The sequence below is a fragment of the Erithacus rubecula genome, assembly GCF_903797595.1.
Source record: "Erithacus rubecula genome assembly, chromosome: 6".
Taxonomy (NCBI): Eukaryota; Metazoa; Chordata; class Aves; order Passeriformes; family Muscicapidae; genus Erithacus; species Erithacus rubecula.
In genome coordinates, this window is record NC_136688.1 from 44,661,450 (window position 1) to 44,683,017 (window position 21,568).

The following is a 21,568-nucleotide window of genomic DNA, read 5'->3' on the forward strand; positions in this document are numbered from 1 at the left end:
ATCAGACTAAAGTTGCTTTTTGCTGTCTTCATCCTGAAGACAACAAGTTCCACAAACTCCTCAAAGTGCAAACTTTACAAGCAATTGCCTGTTCTCCAATCTCCCAACTCATTTATACTGTCTGCAGAACAAGTATTAATGGTGGATTGTTTCTTGTATTTACAGCAAGTTTATTCTGGAGAAGAAAAGTATTCTTTTACAAATGAGCCATGTTCACTATTGAGATTACTTCCAAAGAGAGCATTCAGAAAGCAAACCTTAATATATTACATTGACAATTATTTTTCAATACTTTAACATCGGCCACTTAAAGTTGGTTGTGTTATTAGCACATAGACTGATCTTTAAATATACTACTTCTACATAAACAGTGCAAATCTCAATATTCACATCAACCTGAAATTAATGCTGCAATTACTGTTGACATTCACATCAAGAAAGTAGTAAACTATTTCACATGAGCAATTCCAAAACCTCAGAATGCCATTATTAATATTAAAGAAACACAGAACAAACATGTTGGGCTTCAAAGCCTTGTTTTGATACACACAGTCCCTGTAAACATGGATGTATTGTATTTGTCAATACTGGTATCTTATATAATTCTATAAATAAAACTACTGATATAAACAATTTCTATAACTTTCTTTTTTTTGCATAGGGTTTGGATTAAGGTTTCTTTAGGATAGAGACAGCTGTTAACAAAATCCTCTAGTCAATTAGTCTTCCATCACACAAATTTAGGCATATGACAAGGAGCCTCTCTGACTTCAGTGGAAACTTACACATGTAAGCATTTGCAAAACTGGAGTCATTTTTAGCACTTAAGTTACCCCTAGTCATTGAGAATACAAGCTATAAAAGAGCTCTCCATAAATTTATAAAATATACTGATTTAAAAGTTTATGCTGATGTTTCTCTAAGTCACATTTATGATTCCAAACAGTTATGTACATACTATACTATCACAGTAGGAAATACTTCACTGTAGAACACCACAGTGAACAAGTTGTGAAGCACAGTGTTCAATATAATTTCCCTTTAGTATTCCCAGTGCATAAGTTGTTAACATCTACACTACACAAGGTGCCCAGGTCTAGTATTTGTTATATACAATGTAAAAGCAAGATAGAAAGAGCTTTGCATTTTACAGTAAGGAATGAAAACAGTGGGTAATATACAGGGATTCACTCCTGCAAAGTACAGAATTCTCCTTCACAATGACCACAAACACCAAATATGGTGAATTTCAGGTCATTCAGCTCAGTAAAACAGTGCCCAGCACCTTGTAGGAAGAGAGATCTGAGTGCACTTTATTCTAAAACATCTCCTTTGGATGTCACAAAGTGCAAAAAATAAAACATATATTCTAATATTTTACAGTCACTATCAGACTGCCATATTTGCACAAGGCAAAATTTAAATAACTTTGTATGCATTTTTATGGACCCTAGAATAACAAACATTGACACTGGAGTTCTCATCTTTAAAAAAATCTTAGTATTTTAAAATTATTGTGCAACTATAAAATGAAAATATAAATTATAATTAAATCTTGAAATAGGTATTTTAACATGTGACCATTTTCCAAAGCATCAAATATGAAATTTAATTTTCTCTTATAGCATATTTTAGAATCTGTAAAATCTTTTGGAAGTTAGTAACTTCAAAAAATAAGAATTATTGTATCACAGTACTAGACATTTCACTTTATCAGGTATCTTTTACCCTAGAAGTGTTTTAAACAATTAAATAAATAAAAAAACCTAAGACTTCTATTCTCAGTTGTTTAAAACAAGATATGTGGAGTTATTTTTTAAACAAAATAAAATTCCATAGTGCTTCAATTTGACCTTAAAATTCAAATAAATGGGACAGAATATAACTATAAATTCAAAAGGCTTTAAAGTACTATACTGCTTCGGTGCACTGTACCAATGATTCTTAACATGCATGAAGAATCAAATTCTATAACATTCTTCACAGAGCTGGGTAAGAGCAGAAGATCTCAAAGTTCTATATACGTTACAGAGCTTTCCTTTCTTTGAGCAGTGGGGATGAAATTGAGAGGAATATATTGACACTGAGGAACAGTCTTCTTCCAAGCAGTACCATGAGCAGCACAGCTCCTTACCTTGAGCTTGACTGCCCACCAGTAATTTAGCCCTCAGAGAATACAATGTAGTTGTATAACAGTATTATACTATATCCAGTGATACCAAACTACTCTAAAAGGAAATGTATGGAAATACAAAGCTAAAAAGGTATGATTAAAATACATTTCTAAAGCAACAGACTCTTCCTGTGGCAGCCTGTAAGCCACAGGGAGGAAGGGAGGGAGAAGACAATACAGGTTCTGCCAAGTCTATAACCACTTAACTCCTCGAACAGGACATTCTCTGCTTCTCAGTCAGAGAACTGGAAGATGGTTTCCGGGTTATTGCTGTCTGCAGGGTTTGTGGGCTGCAATGTCTTTGTAGGTGTAGTTTTACCATGAGAATGAGAGGAAGAAGAATGGGAACTTTCACTGGAGCTGCTACGTGTCTCTGTGCTTGTACTTGTTTTTTTCATTTTCCTTCTTTTCGCAAGAGGTGCCTTGTCCACATTCTGGAGACAAAATCCTTCCCTTTTGTACTTGTTAAAGGCCTGTTTAAAAACAAAAGGTGATTCTAAGTTTTTCAAGAGATCAAACACATTTTATATCTTATCACTTATTATGCATGGCCTATGGTACATCACAGCATAAAATATAATTTCTTGACTAATTGGTATTGTAGCTGTAACAATGACTCTATCAGCCTTCACAGGTACTTAGGAGCCAATGCATAACATTTCTGACTGGCATCCTCCTCTCCTTGTTCTTTTTACTTTAGAAGTATTTTAGAAGTATTTTTATGAAGCTTAACCTATTATACACTACACTGCTACATTACAGTTTTTCTTTCAGTACAAATTATGTTGCATTATCAGGACCTCTCCCAGAAACAATTACTTTTTCTCTCTTTCCCAAAAAGCACTCACAAGTATTTCAGCAAAAATCTACTCCATTTTTGGTTTATTCTCTGTAAGAATCAACACTATCTTTGCAAAATACAGTTGCAGTTCAAATGATTTTAACAAATACATAATCGTAGACAAGTAAGTCCACTAAAAAACCTTCCATGATATAAAAACCACAAACTACATATATCCCAGAAATTCTACCCTAATTTAGTAACCATAAGGACAAAAAGTAAAACAGTTATGTTAAAGTTTTTTTCTCTTTATTTATAAAATTTTGAAAACCTTTTAATAGATTTCTCTAAGAAATAGAATACTTTTTATAGCTGTTTCAAGAACAGCACTTAATACCCAAATCCTCATGGATATAAATATCTTCAAGAAATTTATTCTTGCTTCATCATTCATATTTTCATGTACTCCATCAGAGATGTTATGAAGAAATGTTATTGAGGGAAAAAAAGAATCCAGCTGTAAGCATATACTGAATTATAAGGACAGATATGTGTTCTGTTAAGAGAAACATATACAAATCTAGATGACACATCTAACACAAAACATAGCACATGACATAAGATTTCTCAGAACTCACATGGAAAGTGGCTTTAACATATGTGTGCACTGCAGCTCCTGAAGAGCCCAAGTTATCCGGCGTCATTAGAGGGTTGGATGAGAGCTGGCTGCCATCCTGAAGCCACTCATTGTATCTCAGGCTGGACATTTTAATTCTTTTGTTTGGATCCACTGTAAGAAGTCCTAATAGAAACAGATTACTTTCTTTAAAACTGTCAGCTATTTATCTTTAGTCAGTAGAAAATGCAGATATTTCTTAATAAAATTGTATGCATTGCTTTGATAAGTAACTAATGTCAATATTTATCCTAGGTATGCCAATATTTATCCTAGATAAGGCTCACACAGTGTTATAATATCATCCTCCCCAGTAGAATTTTAAAAGCAAAAAATTGATATTTAACTGTTTGATAACTTGCATTTCTCTGCATTCAAACTCAGAACTACCAAATGATTTCACTTAAAACCTGTCTAGGGTAAAGTTCAAATGAGTAAGCCTCAGATACCATGCAAAATTCACTCATGTATGAATCTGGAAATCACTATATTTTTTGCAGAAAAATTCCTTACAAATTTGCTTCTGCGGAAATTTAGAACTCCATCTAAGCAGCATTAAGGTAGGTGTCTAGGTCATGATGAAAACATAATTAGATGCTCAAAAGCTTCGGGGAATCAAAGCACAGCAAATGTCAAAGTAGCTCATAAATATAGTCAGTAGTTTTGGTATAGGAAGTAAAAAATAGCCAATGGAAAAGAAATAGTAATAAATTCATTTTCTGCAAAAGCTCAGCTTTTAAGACATTTATTTCATAATAGAAAAATTAAGTTTTTAAATGTTGTAAGAATAAGTTCACTTTTTCTGAAGCTCTTCAGTTCCTTCTAACTCCACTAACCTTATCAGCATCTTATCACATAGGAAACTGCTAGGGGTACAAGCAACTTGTAATGAATTCTGATGTGTCCATCACTACCCACTGCTTGTATCAGAGGTCAGTACATAGCTCAAGCTGTGCATATTGCTCTGTCAGGTTAAACACTTTGGAGCATCTGGATACTGTACGTTTTTCCAAATTTTATCTTTTTAAATAAAAATATAATGTTTATGAATTACTTGTGAATCCCTACCTCGAATTAGCTCTTTAGCCTCTTCAGAAACATTTTTCCAAGCCTCTCCTTCAAAGGAAAATTCTCCCTTTTTTATTTTCTTCATAATTTCCAATGCACTGGTACATGTTAAACTTCTGTCTTGAGACTGAAACGGTACCTGTCCCGATAGCATCGTGTACTGTCACAAGAACAAAAGCAGCATTAGAAAACACAGTATATTTATAGACAACTCTGTTGCTAAATATGAAAGGCTGTTGTTTGCATCATCAATGCTATACAATGAAACTTGGCCTATCCTAACTTGAAGGCTATAGAAAATTTAGGATACAGAAGACTTCCTCTAGAGCCCTTGTTAGAAAAAACATTCATCTATTCCAGGAAGCTATGAACAAAATATATTTCTACCCTATGTATATCTAATGAAACTAATTTTCTGTAGATAAAAATACAGGTTGATTCCTTCTCTGAATTGAAACTGTAGAAAGATAATATGGATGCCTGTAAAATCCCCTAGGAAGCATATATCCTTTTGAGAAGATGACTGTATAAAATTATTTTTTCCTTCCCAAAAATGTTAAATTTTATTTCCTACTTTGTAAAAAAAAAAAAAAAAAATCTCTGCTCCTGGAAAAGATCTGTCTTTAGAACATATGATTTGTGCAGCATTTTCACCTCCCTTGAATTCAGCATGTATCCAATTTATGCCTGAAATCATCTCAAGTCCATTGCACTTTAACAAAAGGTAAATATATGCAATAAAATAGTAGTTAAAAACCTCAATGACTCACCAAAATGACCCCCAAACTCCACAGATCACAAGACTCATCATAACCATTGTGATTCAAGAGCTCTGGGGCAGCATAATGAAGAGTAAAACACGGAGTCTTAAGAGGTTGATTATCAGGTGGTTTTAAACGAGCAAAGCCAAAATCAATTATTTTTATTTCTGAATTATCAGTCTCATCTGTAAATAGTAAATTCTGAAAAGCAAAGACAAATATCAATATTAGTACTGGGTAGAAAATTGGTTATAATTATTTTGCTACATCTATCACTACAGAAAATTTTCCATTATCTACAGGAAAGGTGAGCTGTGAGACATTTGGGGAAGAGAAAAGCAGAAATAACAATACTCCGGGTTGTATGAAATGTGAAGTATTTACCTGCTCCTGCATACCTGCAAGTTAGGGCAGTTCTGGGATTACTAATGAAAATGGACACTTAGCAGAGAACAGTGGAAAAAAGAATTCTGAGAACAATGACAAAGAAAAAAAAAACCCTAAGACAGCATGTCTGGAGATGGGAGAATTGCCTTCTTCCTCAAACAAAACCAAATTTTCTTAAGCTTCCACTTCCTTCTGGCACATTGTGAACAACAGCTTTCTTGTGTGGGGGATTCCCACTGCTCCTGTCTTGTAACTGAATAGTTTTTGGTACTCAAGTGGTAACACAGTATTGCCATGAGGACAATAATGCACAAGAGTCATTGGAAAGTGAAGGATGGCAATAAAAATGTGCACCTTGGTATGAAGTGGTGTTAGGAAGTGCAGCAATAGCTCAGAGGTTTCACTGAGAGCTGTCTGGCATGACAAAGCCAGTATGGATATGTGCTCAGGAAGAGACCTGGGACCAACAGCATCCAAGCACTGAAGGTCACATAACAGTCCAACCACAAACCTACTCCTTACACCAAGGCAGAGACATTGGTACAGCAGCCCCTGCAAATTCCAGCTTTACACACTGGAATGTGACACTTTGGACTTGAACACAGGCAAGTTGTTACCACTTTGGAAAATACAAGCCAATCTGCTTATTTTTCTCCCCTGAGTATTTGTATTTGCCAAGAAAGATATAAGAGGGAAGCTATGACAAAGAAAAACTGTGTGAGGCCAAGATTAATTATAAACTAATTCTACTCTTCCCTTCAGCTTCTGAGAGATGAACATAATTTTGCTATTGCCTTTACTGTTCAATCTATGAATGCTAATAAAAGTCTCAGTATTAGAAATCCCATAGTCTTATCTAACTTTGTAATACAAAAGGTGAATGACTCACACAAAGTAATTAATTTTAAACTCATTAACAAGGGTAAAAAATGATTAGTAGACTGCCAGCAGATCAATAAGGAGAACCTGGGAGCATTCATTATGAATAAAAGAAAATAGCTGCTACAAAACAGTATGCTAGTATTTTTGCTTTCTGTACTGCTGATATCTCTTAATGCACATTCAGAGAAATCATTTTTAATTGTTGGGCAAATTGGTCTAAAGGAAGCCTAATTTCAGCAAAAATATCCATGCAACAAGGATAAATGATTAATATAATAGCCTTTTTTCTATGGTGATGCTACATAGGCCACAAGTAAATAAAGAATGAGTAATATTGGTTTAAAAAGACCTTTCTTATGATAAAAAGTAAATTGATTATTCTTTGCTGTCATGGAAAGAAAGGTGCAGTCCAAGTATCCTACACTGAGTTCAGGTATTCCTGTTAATAAGACAAATAAAGCATGTTTCAAAACTCTCCCACCACCCAAATATTTACAGCTACATACATTTTAGGATACATAAACAACATTCTCTCTCACTTGTGTTTTGTTGTAATACCTTTAGAACCCAGTTTACAGATTAATGATCACTTCACAGAAACAGTCCTCAAATCCTCTATTGAGGGCTCCAAATATGATCACACATGCTATAAAAACTATTCATTCCCATGAATTCTTTATTTTCTACCCAGTACTTTTCCTCTGTTTTGTAGACCAACATATATGATCTAATTACTACTGTTAAACACAAGTCCTCCAGTCCATGAAACTAAAAAAAGTCTCAATTCTTAGTTACATTTAACCAGCCAGACTTTTAAAAAAACAATTATAAGCAGCACATTAGATGTCAAGTTGAACATCAAAAAAAAATCTGACTGGAATTCTTAGAAAAGCAAGAGAATTTCCTACATATCTTTTTACAGAGAAGTGCACTAACCATACCTATATTGGGAAACTGGCATATCCCATACTAAGTTTATGTCAGAACCTAAAATAGTAACTTTCAAAACAAGCAGGAAGGAGACAAGCAGGTGAAGTCCAACTTTGTGGAGGCAATAGATTCTGCAAGCTAACCCTTCATTACTTGGACTTCCCAGACTTCTGCTCTTGAACATAATGTAGAATTGAAGACTGCCTAATTTACCAGCTGAAGCTCTGCTTTACTGTGCCTTTATATTCAAGCTGGCAGTAGGACTAAAATGATAAGAATAGAAGAGAGAAAGAGGGATTGGTTTCTTCCTTTTAATAATTCCAAAGCTGTTTTCTAACCCTGATGATGTGACTCTTGGAAAAAGTTTCTCTGATGACTTTTTCAACTCGCACATTAGAAATTCAAAATAGTCCCTCTTTAACAGTTTACTTACAACAGGAGCCCAGGACCAAGATTCTTTAAAACTCATATTTTGGACTGGTTTTCAAAAACAGCTAGTAACATCTAGAAGACTTCTTTACCAGTTTAATTGAAATTACTATAAAATACCAAGTCTTTCATATCACAGAAAGTATGTTACAAAAAGATAAAACATCAGTAGGAATGGTGTATTACTTTTTAACTCCATCTACAAAAGGAACAGCTATTTCCTGAGGTATGATGGCTGTAACCAGCCTACAATATAACATCCTTACTGGATGAATCAACATTAATCATTTTAACCATTTTCAGGCTTGAAAAAAACATACATCCCAACTCATTGCTGGCAAAGGCACCCAATAAAACACTGGCTCCAGGAAGCAGACCAAAGCCAGTGGTCAATCTTATAATAGTAAACATTGGTCTAGAAGGCATGATGTTGCTGCACAACAAAAATACCAAAAAAGAAGTTACTGAAAAATAGATATTAATAAATTGTTTCTTTTGAGAAACTACTAAACTCACTGAAGTCAAATCACACAATTCTGTTTGGCGATCATTTTGTACTTGACTGGAAAAGAAGTCCTACTGAGGAAATTAAGAACAAACAAAAGGTGGAAATGTGCAGGCAAAATACCCAAGGAACCTAGCTTGCCTTATGAACTGCTTCACACAATAAATACACGCCAGTGAAAAACGTTCCCAAATAGGCAAAGAATGTTTTTGAAGTTAATAGCAGAGATTGCTTACAGAACTGAAAATGTTTCCTAACTGTTACTTCTACCTATGAACAGAAAAATATTGAGAGAATTTGCTAAGTTAAAGTGGTAACATCTAATTAAAAACACAGAAGTAGAAGACTCTGTAACGAAGGCTGGAGAAAGAGAGATATGTTACATTCCAGATATCTAATAACTTGTTGTCTAAACATATATACATAGAAGTCACTATACCTCAGGTTTCAGATCTCTATGGACTACTCCTACATCATGCATGTGGCTCACTGCTGAAACAAGTCTGCGCATAATGTGACTGGCTTCAGTCTCACTGAAGTGTTTCTTTTTCTGAATACGTTCAAGCAATTCTCCTCCCTTCAGCAATTCCATTACTAGGAATGTGTGAAGCTGAAACAATAAAAATATACCAGGTTAGAAATTAAACATAACAAACCAACATTCACTCAGGAGTTAGGTGCTATTCTGACAGGTTCCCAATGTTTGAAGAAACAGCATTGCTGCTTGTAGTAATTTGAAAGGCCAAAAAAAGTACCACATCTCAGATGGCATTTTTCCCATCAGTTTTTCTGAGACTGAAGAATAATGTCTTCCCCATGTACACCCATGTTTATTAACAAAAACACAATGCCGCCAGCTAAATGGATAAATTTGCAGGGAGATGAAAAGGCTTTACTTAGGCTAACAAGCAAAGCTTGTAAAAGCTAAACTTTTGTTTCTCAAGCCTGTTCTGATATAAGGATATGTATCTATTAATATGCAGAGAGAGTTAACCACTAATATCACAAAATCCTTTAAAAGCCCCCTGAAACTTTACTCTGAAATCTAAGATTATTTAGAACTTGTAATTTTTATCCCCTACAGAAATAATAGCCAAAACTACTCCATCATTAGAATTAGAAATAGGCATCTTCCCAAAAATCAAAGAGCATTTTTTTAAATTAAAAAAGCAATGAGTTTTTAGAAGGTTGCTCTTTTCAAGGCAATCAATAAGCAGGTACTTCCTTGATTATAAGACAACATGGGCAGACAGTCAACTACAATTCAAGTGCCTTGCCATTAAACAAATAGCAGACATCTCAGAACAAGGAAGTGAAGTCAGCATTCTCAAATAGGCAATGGATGTGGGCACGCCATGGCTTCCAACCTTTCCCTCCCCTGAATGACAGTAGCAAAATAGTATTTGCAAGCAGAGAAAAAAATGTTCTGAGAAGCAGTCAAAAATTGGAATTCAAAGCAATAGTCAGAAAGCGAACACTTTAGATACCACAGAACAAAAGCAGAGTTATAAGGACAGAAAACAGTAACACTTCTTAGAACAACCAAGGTGTCTAGTACGATATCCTCTCCTGCAAAATTTCCTTATGCCTTGCAAATATCTGACAGGGAAGTTAGAAAAGATAAAGAGACTTTTTTCACCAGAATACTTCTGGCTCACCAAGAAACTGCAACACAATATTATATAATGTGAAGTTTGAACAAATTGGTATCAGAGTAAGTTAAAAGTGGAACTTCTTTTTATTAAGACAAACTGCAGAAAGGTCAAAACAAGAAGATTTTCATCAGTTTGGTCTTCAGAATATTGTGCACAAGTAATCTGAAAGGTAAGAGCTCAGAGCTACCAGAACTAGCTAGAAATACAGTGGATTGATTGGTTAAGAGCAGCTTATCAGTGGCAGAGCAGTCTGGAGGACGCTTATATTATATTTAGTATATTCGTTTTTCTCAAAGGAAAGTGAAGAAATGTCCTGTTCTACCCATGTATACTCATACTGACCATATATGTAAAAAAAGGGCTTTCTTGTCATTAAAAACTACAGTACAGACACTGTATCCTCTCAGCTAATTTTTCAAGTGCTAAACATGAGCTCTCTGTTGGTCCCAGTGCAAACAGCATGAGAGGGACAGACTGAGATATGTGGAGAAGCAAGAGATCCCTTGTTCCATTACAAAATCATAGACCAGAATCACAGGGTAGTCTAGGCTGGAAGGGAGCTGTACAGGACATCTGGTCCAAAACTCGAGATCAAAGCAGGGCCAACTTCCAACTCAGATAAAATCATTGTTCATTACATGCTGTGGAGTTTGTATTACACTAAAGGAAAAAGACAAATTGATCTTAAGAGATTTTCAAATAGAGGCTCTACTTTCACATCTGGTAACTTGGCAAGCTGTTTGGTTATTGTCATTAAGTTACTAATGTGTAGGAAAACATACTAGATATATAACTCCATATGGAGCATTTCTAAATTAATTCACAAATACTGTTGTAAGATTTATAATGACCCTGCGGGAAAGGTGATAACACATTCCAGTACCATAGATGAAGAAACTGGGCCATGAACACACTTTATGATAGTAAACAGAGACAAAATAGAACAATGAAGAGAATCTGAGCCTCTAATTTTTTCACATACAGTTTTGATTTGCCAGAACTACTGCAAGATTGTTTGAATGCAGAACTTCTGCTTCATTTTCTATACTGACTAGACAAAAGCCCTAGTAAAAAAAATAGTCTCCACAGTTACAGTATGCTTAAGTCCATAAAGTTCTTGGGAAAACACATGGGAATATGTTTGGTAGGTGCTGATTACAGTTTATTCAAAATACCTGGTCATGAAAAACTTCATGTAACTTCACTACATTCGGGTGTCCTTCGCAGAGTCTCAGAGCTGTTATTTCTCTCTGGGTGTTGGCTTCCATTCTGGAAAAATTGAGCAGTCATTTTGTACCAATTTTACTGAGCAAATTGCACATTCCAAGTGTTATTTTTTAACTGCTTGCAATCCATATTTTTTACTATTACAACCACTTGAACACAATTAAATTCATATTAAAAGTAAGTGGAGAAAAAACTCTCTCCCATAACCCTGCAATTTAATCCATTTAAAAAACCCACACCCAACTAAAACAATCTTTTTAATGCAACTGGAACTTCCTACAGCAAAAGCTGATGTGATATAGAATAGTTCCAATCTAAAACAAACCCTTAGTCCAGAGCAATTTGACTTCACCTCTGTTACTACCAATATTTGTTATTTCACCTTTACCTTAGCCCAATCTTTTTCCATTCTTAATGGGGACAAGTACATCCAAAATTATATGGAAACTATGAGCTCTACTAGAAAAAGAATATCATCTATATATTAAATGTGTTATACAAATGAGCCCCTAAACAGACCATCATAAAAATCTCTAATGGAAGAGACAAGAGACTATCTCCAGAGAAAAATCATTGCGTAAGTTCTCTTTCAAGTACTGAAATCTATAACCATAAAAAGTAAAATGGTGACCATTATAAAAACTACATGAATGGAGACAGAGCAGAACATTTTTTTTCCACTAGTTACATATATTGATTTATTTTTGGCAAATAATGACTGAAAATTTCTGCCACAACTCTCTCTGAGAAAGGCTAATCCTGTAATGATTTAGAGAATTGCTTTACAGGTAACAGATACAGATAGAATCTCTCACCACACATGTTCTTAATTTTTGGTTGCTTTTTTTTCTTCCTAATAAGGATGAGAACCACAATGAGAATTCTGTGCAAGAAAATTCTGTCTTTCTACAGGCTTCATATAATCAACAAGTAAACTAAGCTGTTCCACCTGCATCTCTGCTGCTGAAGTTTTTTAACTGAAAGTGACTTCTGGTCCTTAAGGAATTAAAAAACCTGAGAGTCCTTCCCCCTAAACTACTATTAGAAGGAAGCAGACCTTGGAAAAAGATTAAAAAGGTTCAGTATCATAAGAATAAACCTCTGAAATTTGTACATGGGCTTTTCTGAATATTCCCCCCCTGTAAATAGTTAGCATTTTAGATTTTAAACAACCTAGTGAAAAACAAATGGGATGCTCTAAAACAGTAACTCGGGTAGGTTTGCTTCAGTGGTCATCAGACATACAGATAAACCTAAAATTGTTTGTTGGGGGCAGGTTCTGCACTATTAAGAAAGCAACACCACAGAGGAACTGTTCATCACCTTGAGTTTTCACCTCAGGTATCAGGAAAAGGTTTCCCTAGGTGCAAGATTTCCTTTTTGGGCATGTTTGCCCGGTAGGATGACTTTGAGGCAAAGAAGTAACAAAAAACTTATTATACTTTTCCTTTTAGCAAGATTTAGTGGTGTGATCCCCAGAGCAATATTAATTACAGATTCTAATTCCAGTTGGGTTTCAGCCAACTGTTCAGAGTGTGGGTTTACTGCTAACTCTAAATGCTGTACAAACATGCTGAGCCTGCTGACACCCTGCAATCCTAAAAAAAAAATAAAATAAAAATTTAAGTCTCTGTATACAGATCACTTCTTACCTTCATTTAGCCTGAGCCACCAAGATGAAGGAGAAAGAGCAAAAGAACCCATGAGCAATATAATTCAGGGACATAATTTCTAAAAGTTAAGTTCTAGGGGAAAAAGTCAATACTCATCTGCTTACTTATCCAGAAACAAAGCACACGTTATTTTGAGATGGGAGCACTAACCTACAGCTCTGCTGGTACCACAGAAAAAATCTTGCAAGTGTAGACACATGGCAGAGATCTCGACATTAAACTACCCAGTGTAGGTGTCTACCACACACCACTTAAGGTCTTATTATGACTGAGATTCCCGTGAATCCATCTTACAGGGTGAGCTAGTTCACTGTAACATACATACCTAGAGTAGGATTCAGTGGCCTAAGCATAGGAAGGAAGAGCCTGGAAGATGACATCAGCCATGAAGACATCTACAAAAAGGTAGCAGTCACAAGACTGATGGGAACCAGAGGACAGAGAAGACACCAACAGATGCTAAAATGCCACTATGTAGATGTCCATGTTTAAGTTACTGAATCCCACTTCTAGTGTAAGACAGTATTAGGTAGGCTTCCATTAATTTAGCAGACCTCAAAAAATTAACTCAGACACCTACACTTCAGCTTCTATTTCTTGAACTTGTCCTATTAAAAGAGCATTTGATAAATGACAGAAAAGTCTGGTGGACAGCTTCTTCTAGAGTCTGGAAAAACAGACTTACAGCCAAATGTCTTGGGCAAGAGACCACTGTGAACTATCATTCTGATAGTAGAACATTTCTATTCTCTTGCCAGCATTCTACAATGCACTAGGGATGTACTTACTAAAGAACTCTGCAAAATGAAGGCAAAAACCCATCTGCTACTCAAAGAATCCCTTAGCTTTATTTTTCTCTGGGTAGAAACTCCCAGAGATATTAATTCTGGAAGAGAACCAGATGGTACCCGTGTACAAAGCAAGTCAGCTGCTTCCATTGAGGTATTCTCCTCAGAACACCCAGAAAACAAGATGTAATTTACAATTTCATAGTCTAATTCCATTTTATGCACACACAAACACACACATTTAGATCTGAGGCAACCGACACTGCAGACCATTCTTAAAAGCAGTATTCTAGGCAATCAATTGGGCTGATTAGGAAAGGGAGCTAGCATTAGCCTACATACAGTTCATTTAAGTCTCAAGAACCTTATACCTTACTGTGTTAGGAGCAAAATCAGGGGAAATAATGGTAGAATACAACTAGGAACCAGATAAGTACTTTCTAGGTTTCTTCTTGTGTCCCAACTAGAACAACATTTTATTTCAAAAGACTCTTAGAATCTTTTAATGGTGATAAGGTTACAATAGGTTTCTGTAGATTCATAGAGCAGGAAATAATTTAAAAGTTATTTTTCTACTTCCAAAAATGTAGTGAACATTATTCTACTCCATGGGTGACAGTAAGCAAAGAAAAAATTTTGTATTGTCTTATAGAATATTTATACCTTTTGCTAATAATTTTTACTGCATACTCTTGGCTAGTTTTCTTGTGTAAGCACTTTCGACAAATGGAAAAACTTCCTTCTCCCAATGGTTTCTCTTTCAGATCCAGTTCATAATGATGATAAAATGGAGAGTCCTGTTAGGAAACTGTCTGTATTTAGTTTTGCAGAATACTTTTAGTATACACAGTCAAAGACAAAGAGTAAAATTTCAAGAGAATTTTTTATCTACATTTAAAACTCTAAAAGAGCTCTCTTTTTATTAAAATATAATCTTAAATTTTATTGAATAAAATGCATAAACATTATTCTAACAATCAAATAGCAATCTTGCATTACATTAAACAAACATAATCACTAAATAAATCATTACTACTACAACAGTAGCAGATAAAAAATATTCAGACAAACAGAACCAAAGATGATCATACATATATCCATCCACAAAACTATGTGCTCATTTGAGGACATCACAATAGCATGTGTTATTTTAAGGCTTCACAATTATACACTCTTTTAGGTAAATATAACGTAGACAGAATTATTATATAATTAAAGTAGCTTCAGAAATACCTGCAGTGGTTGGCTGAATAAGAACTATCATGAGTCATATTATTATTATTATTATTACTATACTTCAGTCTTCTGGAAAACTAGACAATCATTTTTCAGATTAAACTTCAACCACTTCTTATTAGTATCACATGCAAGATGTGATGGATCATCAGATGCTTGAATCCTTTGAGAAGCATTACAAAAAATTGATAAATGAATGATGACTATTTTGTAATCTGTAGCCTATCTTACAATTGCTGCACTAGAAGTTACACACAGTTTTAATTTAACCAAATTAAAGTCTTTATATGATTATTACCTTCATCATAGCACTTCTGGCAATAGTTGTAGCTCCAGGTCGTTCATCCCCCACATAAAACTGAAAAGGATCTACTGTAGCTGCATTGCGTTTAAACAAAATAGAAGGTGCAACGAAAGAATATCCCTATGAAATTAAAACATCAGAAACGGGTATAGCTTCACACTGCTGCACATAAACTACCATAATACATATGGAACATCAGAAGTTTTGGAATAATTTTTTTAAGAAACCTGAATTTTTATATCATAATAGAGAAATTGTAACTTACTCTGTTCAACATTAATAGGTATCTTCCCAGAATTAGTTATATGATCCTCAACAGTTAAAGGCAAAATAATAATACAAGAATTCTAGTTAATGCTAATCTGGCTTAGCTACAATTGCTTTACAATAGCAATAAAGGCTTGTGCTTCAAACTAGCCAGCTTCCCAGGACACCTTAAAGTTAAGGCATGAAATAGTTTGCACGTTGCGACGTAAGCATCAAACAATTTTAAATGGATAAATTTTTATCAATGTGTGTGAGCAACAATATGCCCAGTTTGAGTATCATAAAAACAACAGCTGTGACTAGCACTGCAGGGTGAATCAGATGCTATTAAGACATGCATAACCTGGTTGCTACAGTCACTGTGAATCTAACAAGTTCCAAAATATGACACTACATTCCTGTACCCTAAGGATTAAACTAATCAAAAACAGACAATAAAAAACAACAAGGCCCAAGAAGGAGAAAAGAGACAGCAATCCAAACTGCTGTTCACCTCTGCAGCTTTACTACCAAGTTGGCTGCACATGAGCTGTTTCTGCCCATTTGACATCCGGACTGTGCAGTCTGAGAAGAGATTATTCTTTAATAGCATGGAGGGAACAGTAAGGAAAGCTTTATTACTCATTTGGATACATTAGTCGAGTAACAAGAGCACTCCTACAAAACATGGAGGACCTACTTTCAGGTTTGCAGGTAGCTCCTACTTTCCAAAAGATTACTTCAACTAGTACATAACGTGGAAGTAGGTGAACTACATTGCTCTTGTCAAAGCTGGCAGCCCAGACTAATGGAGTCAAAATGACAAGACTCATAAGGTATGAAGAATCAATAAAGAACAGACTGACTTTAGTCCAACAATTAGGACATTCAGCTGGGAATGGAGAAACAAGGAATTTTATATTTACAGTAGGACTGTTTCTACCTTTCTCATTTTGCAATTGTTGAACAAAAAGCCCTGGGAACTGGGACTAGAAATTACACAATTAATTCCAAAAACTTAATAGGCAGGAGGTGGGGGGGGAAAAAAAATGTATACATGAGGAGTTGTTCTATAATTTTTTAAATTAATTTGAGTTCTTAAAATACCTGAAATATTCTTTCTGAAGTCTGAGGGGTTGCTGCAGGAGAGTATGTTGGATCCATTTCTGTAAACTCTTCTGCAAAATTACTGACATCCAATTCATCTCTGATTACTGGTTTAAATGGAGCTGGTATTTTTTTGGCAGCTAAGTCCTCCCAGTTCATATTCTAAACAAAAAAGCAGAAAATAATTCTGAACTAAATGAAAATTTTACAGAAGGAGATTTAGAAAGAGAGACTTGTTAAGACACACCGTTCTAACTCCCTTTGCCATTTTCCACAGGCAGATGAAAGCCATTCAAATTATGTTCCACTAATTGCTTAGTCAAAGTCAAGCAGCATCATACTTACTTGTACGTAGACAGAATCCAATAAAAAATAAAATCAACATAATTAAATGCAACAGTGGAGATGTGCCAAACAATTAGTGTGATAGTCCTTGAATTTCTTCTTCTATTTCAGAATAAGCAATATTTATATTTTTATAAGCCAAAGCACAAGCACTATCTTCAATCTTTCATTGCCAATTTCTAGGCTTAATTACTGATGTCAGCTTTCAGAGGCCTGAGAGCATAAACCTCCAGATTTTTACTTAAAGGCATGACTAGAAAGAGGAAGCACAGAAATAGCAGCTACGAGAAAACTGCCCCATTACTGTAAAGGAGTAGAACTGAAATTAAGAATAGAAAGTGTTATATGATGACAAAATTAATCACCCAAAACAAACATGAATTAAGAAAGTTTAACTCTGTTTAACTCTAGTTTAAACTTCAGAAGCAGCATCAATAATTAGTTTTTTTCAAAAAAAGCATACCATTTTAACCACAGTGGATAGAACACTACAGATATTTTACACAAATACAATCTTCATCATGGTTTGACAGCAAATGTTAATACACTGAAATCTGAACAGAAATAAAATTTACTGAACAAGAGTAAAGATTTAATTAGGCCAAGGAAAATAGAGAAGTTTGGTGAACTTCATCAATATTCAAATTTTACTAATAAGGCAAGTGGCAATCTTTAAAAAATCCTTTCAAACAAAAACCCAACAGACAACACAACACAATTTCAGTGTTTTGCATTAAACCTGATTTAAGCAGTGTGTCTTTTGGCTTCATCAAGTAACTGAGAGATACAGACAGAATATATTAAAACAAAATAATATGTACAAACACATGAAATTCTTACTAACTTCAGTACAATTATTCATGCAACTAATACATCACTAAGCTGTTCTGTTAACAGAACAACAGAATTTCCTTAGGCTTTGATTTCATAGGCACTAATGCAGAATAAGTTGGATCTTGTGAGTTTTGGTTTTTGCTTTACCTGGAAAAAGGGATGCTGTTTGATTTCATCAGCATCGGTGGGACCACAACCTAGCCTCTTCTTGGGGTCTTTCATTAAAAGCCGCTGAATGATATCCTTAGACAGAGCACTCATTTCTTGTGGATAAGGTGGCTCACTTTTTAATATTCTCCTTTAAAACAAACAAAAAAACCCAATGTGGTAATTACTTAAAATGTTGAGAGTTAAAGAGTTACCATACTAATGGAAGTGTTAACATTTTCCTTAAACTTCTATTGTACCCAAAAGCAGGAAGATGACAAATATGAAAGCAACCTTTTTGGAAATAAAGGAAGGTTTAGGGAACTGCTGACTTGAAACACAACATCTGAAGAGATAAATTTTGTAACTCAGTCCTCAAAAGGAGAACAATACTCATTTTGCATAGTGAGTTTACAATATTAAAAAATCTCACATCTGCTCCACAAAGAAATCAACCTGATGCCTAATAGCAGTCAAACCAAAAATAATTTCAATATTAAAAAGTACTGGAATTTAAAGGAAAAAAAAAATCTCAAATTTAGGCCATTGAAGGCTTGCCTTCACCCTCTATGTTGTGTGCAGTGCTCACACCCTTGTCTCAAAAGAAGGCACATAACTGGAAAAGTTTTAGAAAACAGTAATAAGAGTAATCAGAAACGCAGAGTAAGTTTTATAGGAAGTTTTATAAAAAGACTAGGACTATCCAGCTTACTGAAAAGATGACTCAAGGGAGGTGGGCAGTGTTTCCCACAAAACAGTAAAGAGAAAGTGAACAGAGACCTCACCACTTTTTCAATACAAGAACTAGAAACCATCATTTTGTGCCTTGGAAGCCTAAGAAAAAAACACATTTCAATACCTATCCTTTTTATCTGTAGCTACCACAGCTTTATATAAACAGCTAAGCAATGTTTCTTCCAGTTACTCGAAATCTAAATGCTGAAGCTAAGGACTCTAAAGGAAAAGTTGCATGAACAGGTTTAAAACAGAGACACAAAAAATCTTTTGGCATACAGAATCATAAAAGAGTTGAGGTGGAATGGATCTCTGGAGGACACCTGGTCCAACTCCCCCTGCTCAAACAGTTACCTAGAGCCAGCTGTTGTTCACCACCATGTCCAGAAACCCTTTGAGTATCTCCAAGAAAGAGAATCCACCACCTCCTTTGGGCAGCCTGCACTCAGTCACGCTCACAGTAAAGAGGTGCTTCCTTTTGTGCTCAGAGGGAACCTCCTGTATTTCAATTTGGGGCCACTATTGCTGGTCCTGTCACCAAACACCACTGAAAGAACCTGGTTCCCTCTTCACTGTACATTCTCTTCAGGCATTTATGCACATTGATGAGATGTTCCTGAGCCTTCCCTTCTCCAGCTGGAAGAGTGCCAACCTTCTCAGTCCTTCCTCATATTGTCATCATCCCTTTGCTGGACTCTCTCCACATATCACTCTCATGCACTGGAGAGACTGTTAGTGGAACCAATACTCCACATGTGGCCTTACCAGTGCTGAGTGGAAAGGAAGGATCACATCCCTCAACCTGATGATACTTTGTGTAATGCAGCCCAGGATACCATTTGCTGCCTTTGCCACAAGGCCACATTGCTGGCTCATGTACAGCTTGGTGTCTACATAGCCTGCTGCATACTCTCACTGTAGGAACTAGACAGTAGGGCTCACAGTACCTCCACTAAACACAAACGGAAAGATTTTAAAGCCATGAGAGACTGAGACTAAAATTACATGAATTTGTGGCAATACTATTATATGTTTCTGCCAGAGCTTAAGTTGATAGCTGCAGGACATGACTAAATTGTGTTTAGTTATTGCATGACATATCCTTAGAGTTAGTTATCCCATGAGAAAATCTTTATCTTGAAATCTCTAGCTTCTTGGATTAGTCCAAAAATAGATGCAGTTTGCTTCCCAGATAATCCTTTTCTGGCAGTGTGGCAGAACAAAACCAAGTTCAAAATTTGCATATCCCAGGGGTAGCTTCTACAGACATAGTATCCAATATCAAGCAAACAAAAAGACAAAGCAAGCTAACCGCTTGGTTTAAGTAATGCTGAAAGGAGTTAGGAAAATACAGTCTGAGTTTTAAGATGGTGTAGACATGTTTTTTAATATTATGTGTATCTGTCAGTAAGGGTGCAAATCACTGCCTTTCTGCTAGCAGAAGTAACCATAAGACTTCTCTTCAACTTCTGGACACATTTCACTTTACAGAAAAGGAGACAAAAGCACAATATTACCAAATGATTTTTTTAATTAGGGATGTTAATATCAAATTTAAACACCACTAAACAAGAGTATTTTTACACTGCCAGAGTGGTGGAGAAGTAAAGATTCAGTCTCTTCTGAAATCACCCAGCTTCAGAAAGCAGGTAACAGAGTAAGAAAAGCCTCCTGTTCTAGAGACAGAAGACAGAACACCTTGACAGAAAAATTATTTTATTTACAAGTGAGCCAATGAAATCCACAATGTCTTCATACCTTGAAAATCACTGCAGTTAGAGAAGTCTGAAGAAGCTTCTTTATCAACCTCTCTGATAGAAGAGTAAGAAAGGTACGTAACAAAGATCCTGGAAAACAAGCTCTCTTCGGGCTCTTGGAAGGGAGAAAACCCCTCCAATCAGTATTTTTTAATATTGATTTCTAAAGCAATGAGATTGAAAATCTGCGACGTCCTTAGAAATAAAAAGGAAAATTTTGGAGCAAGTTCTTTTCCACACTTTCTAGGAACCTCCTGAACTGTTTCCCCTCTGCTGTACTGTATTTCCAGCAGACATAGTGAGAAATACCTTCCATCTCTTGATCCTCCTAGAACTCACTGCAGAAAAGGCAGCATTTTACCATGTTCCATTACAAGGAGATTCATGTAAGTTGAGAGTAGCTTTTATTAAAAAATACTTTTGAGGTTGACTGATACTAGAAAACACTGGTGATGCTCTGGATTGGTTCACAGAACCATATTACAGAGGTATTGAAGACCACAGCTACTTTCTTTAGAAGTTCCAGGAACTACAAAGAATTATCATGGAATTGAAGCATGTGAAGCTGGAATTACATTAACTAGGATAGAAATCAAGTTGCCAGAAAAGAGCGAACAGATTGGATCAACATGTGAGAGCAGAAATTTATGAAGTAGCTTGATCAAGTGAAGACAGTCTGGTTTCACTAGTTCAGCATTACTGAAGTGCTGTACTGAAGGTTACTCAAGGCTCTAACAGTAGCCCATACAGTTCAGAGGAAGGAAGTTGCATGTATCAAAATCCTTTTTGAGATGTGTGTACTTCTGTAAAGAAACTATGGCCTTTAGCATTAACAACCCTTTCTTTTTCTCAATTACCACTATCCTTCTGTACATTTCATGTTTATGGGATTGTCCACATTGTTCATGGCAGTGATCCAGTA

The 21,568-nt window shown here is 35.4% G+C and overlaps 1 protein-coding gene across 3 annotated transcripts in view; it reads right to left on the minus strand.

Annotated features, from left to right (window-relative positions):
- Positions 1-655: 655 nt before the first annotated feature.
- RPS6KA5 (ribosomal protein S6 kinase A5) overlaps positions 656-21,568 on the minus strand; it is a 65,882-nt gene continuing 44,969 nt past the window's right edge. For 2 of the 3 annotated variants that reach the window (XM_079309190.1, XM_079309192.1), the window contains 10 exons: positions 18,155-18,305; positions 16,829-16,990; positions 15,470-15,595; positions 14,599-14,732; positions 11,423-11,516; positions 9,032-9,202; positions 5,469-5,660; positions 4,699-4,858; positions 3,593-3,756; positions 2,267-2,646 (listed from right to left, as the gene is read on the minus strand). In XM_079309190.1, the coding sequence (XP_079165316.1) occupies positions 2,407-2,646; positions 3,593-3,756; positions 4,699-4,858; positions 5,469-5,660; positions 9,032-9,202; positions 11,423-11,516; positions 14,599-14,732; positions 15,470-15,595; positions 16,829-16,990; positions 18,155-18,305 (1,594 nt within the window). In that variant the 3' untranslated portion in view covers positions 2,267-2,406. Of the gene's footprint in view, positions 2,647-3,592; positions 3,757-4,698; positions 4,859-5,468; positions 5,661-9,031; positions 9,203-11,422; positions 11,517-14,598; positions 14,733-15,469; positions 15,596-16,828; positions 16,991-18,154; positions 18,306-21,568 lie in introns of all 3 variants that reach the window. The other variant, XM_079309191.1, reaches the window with a different exon arrangement.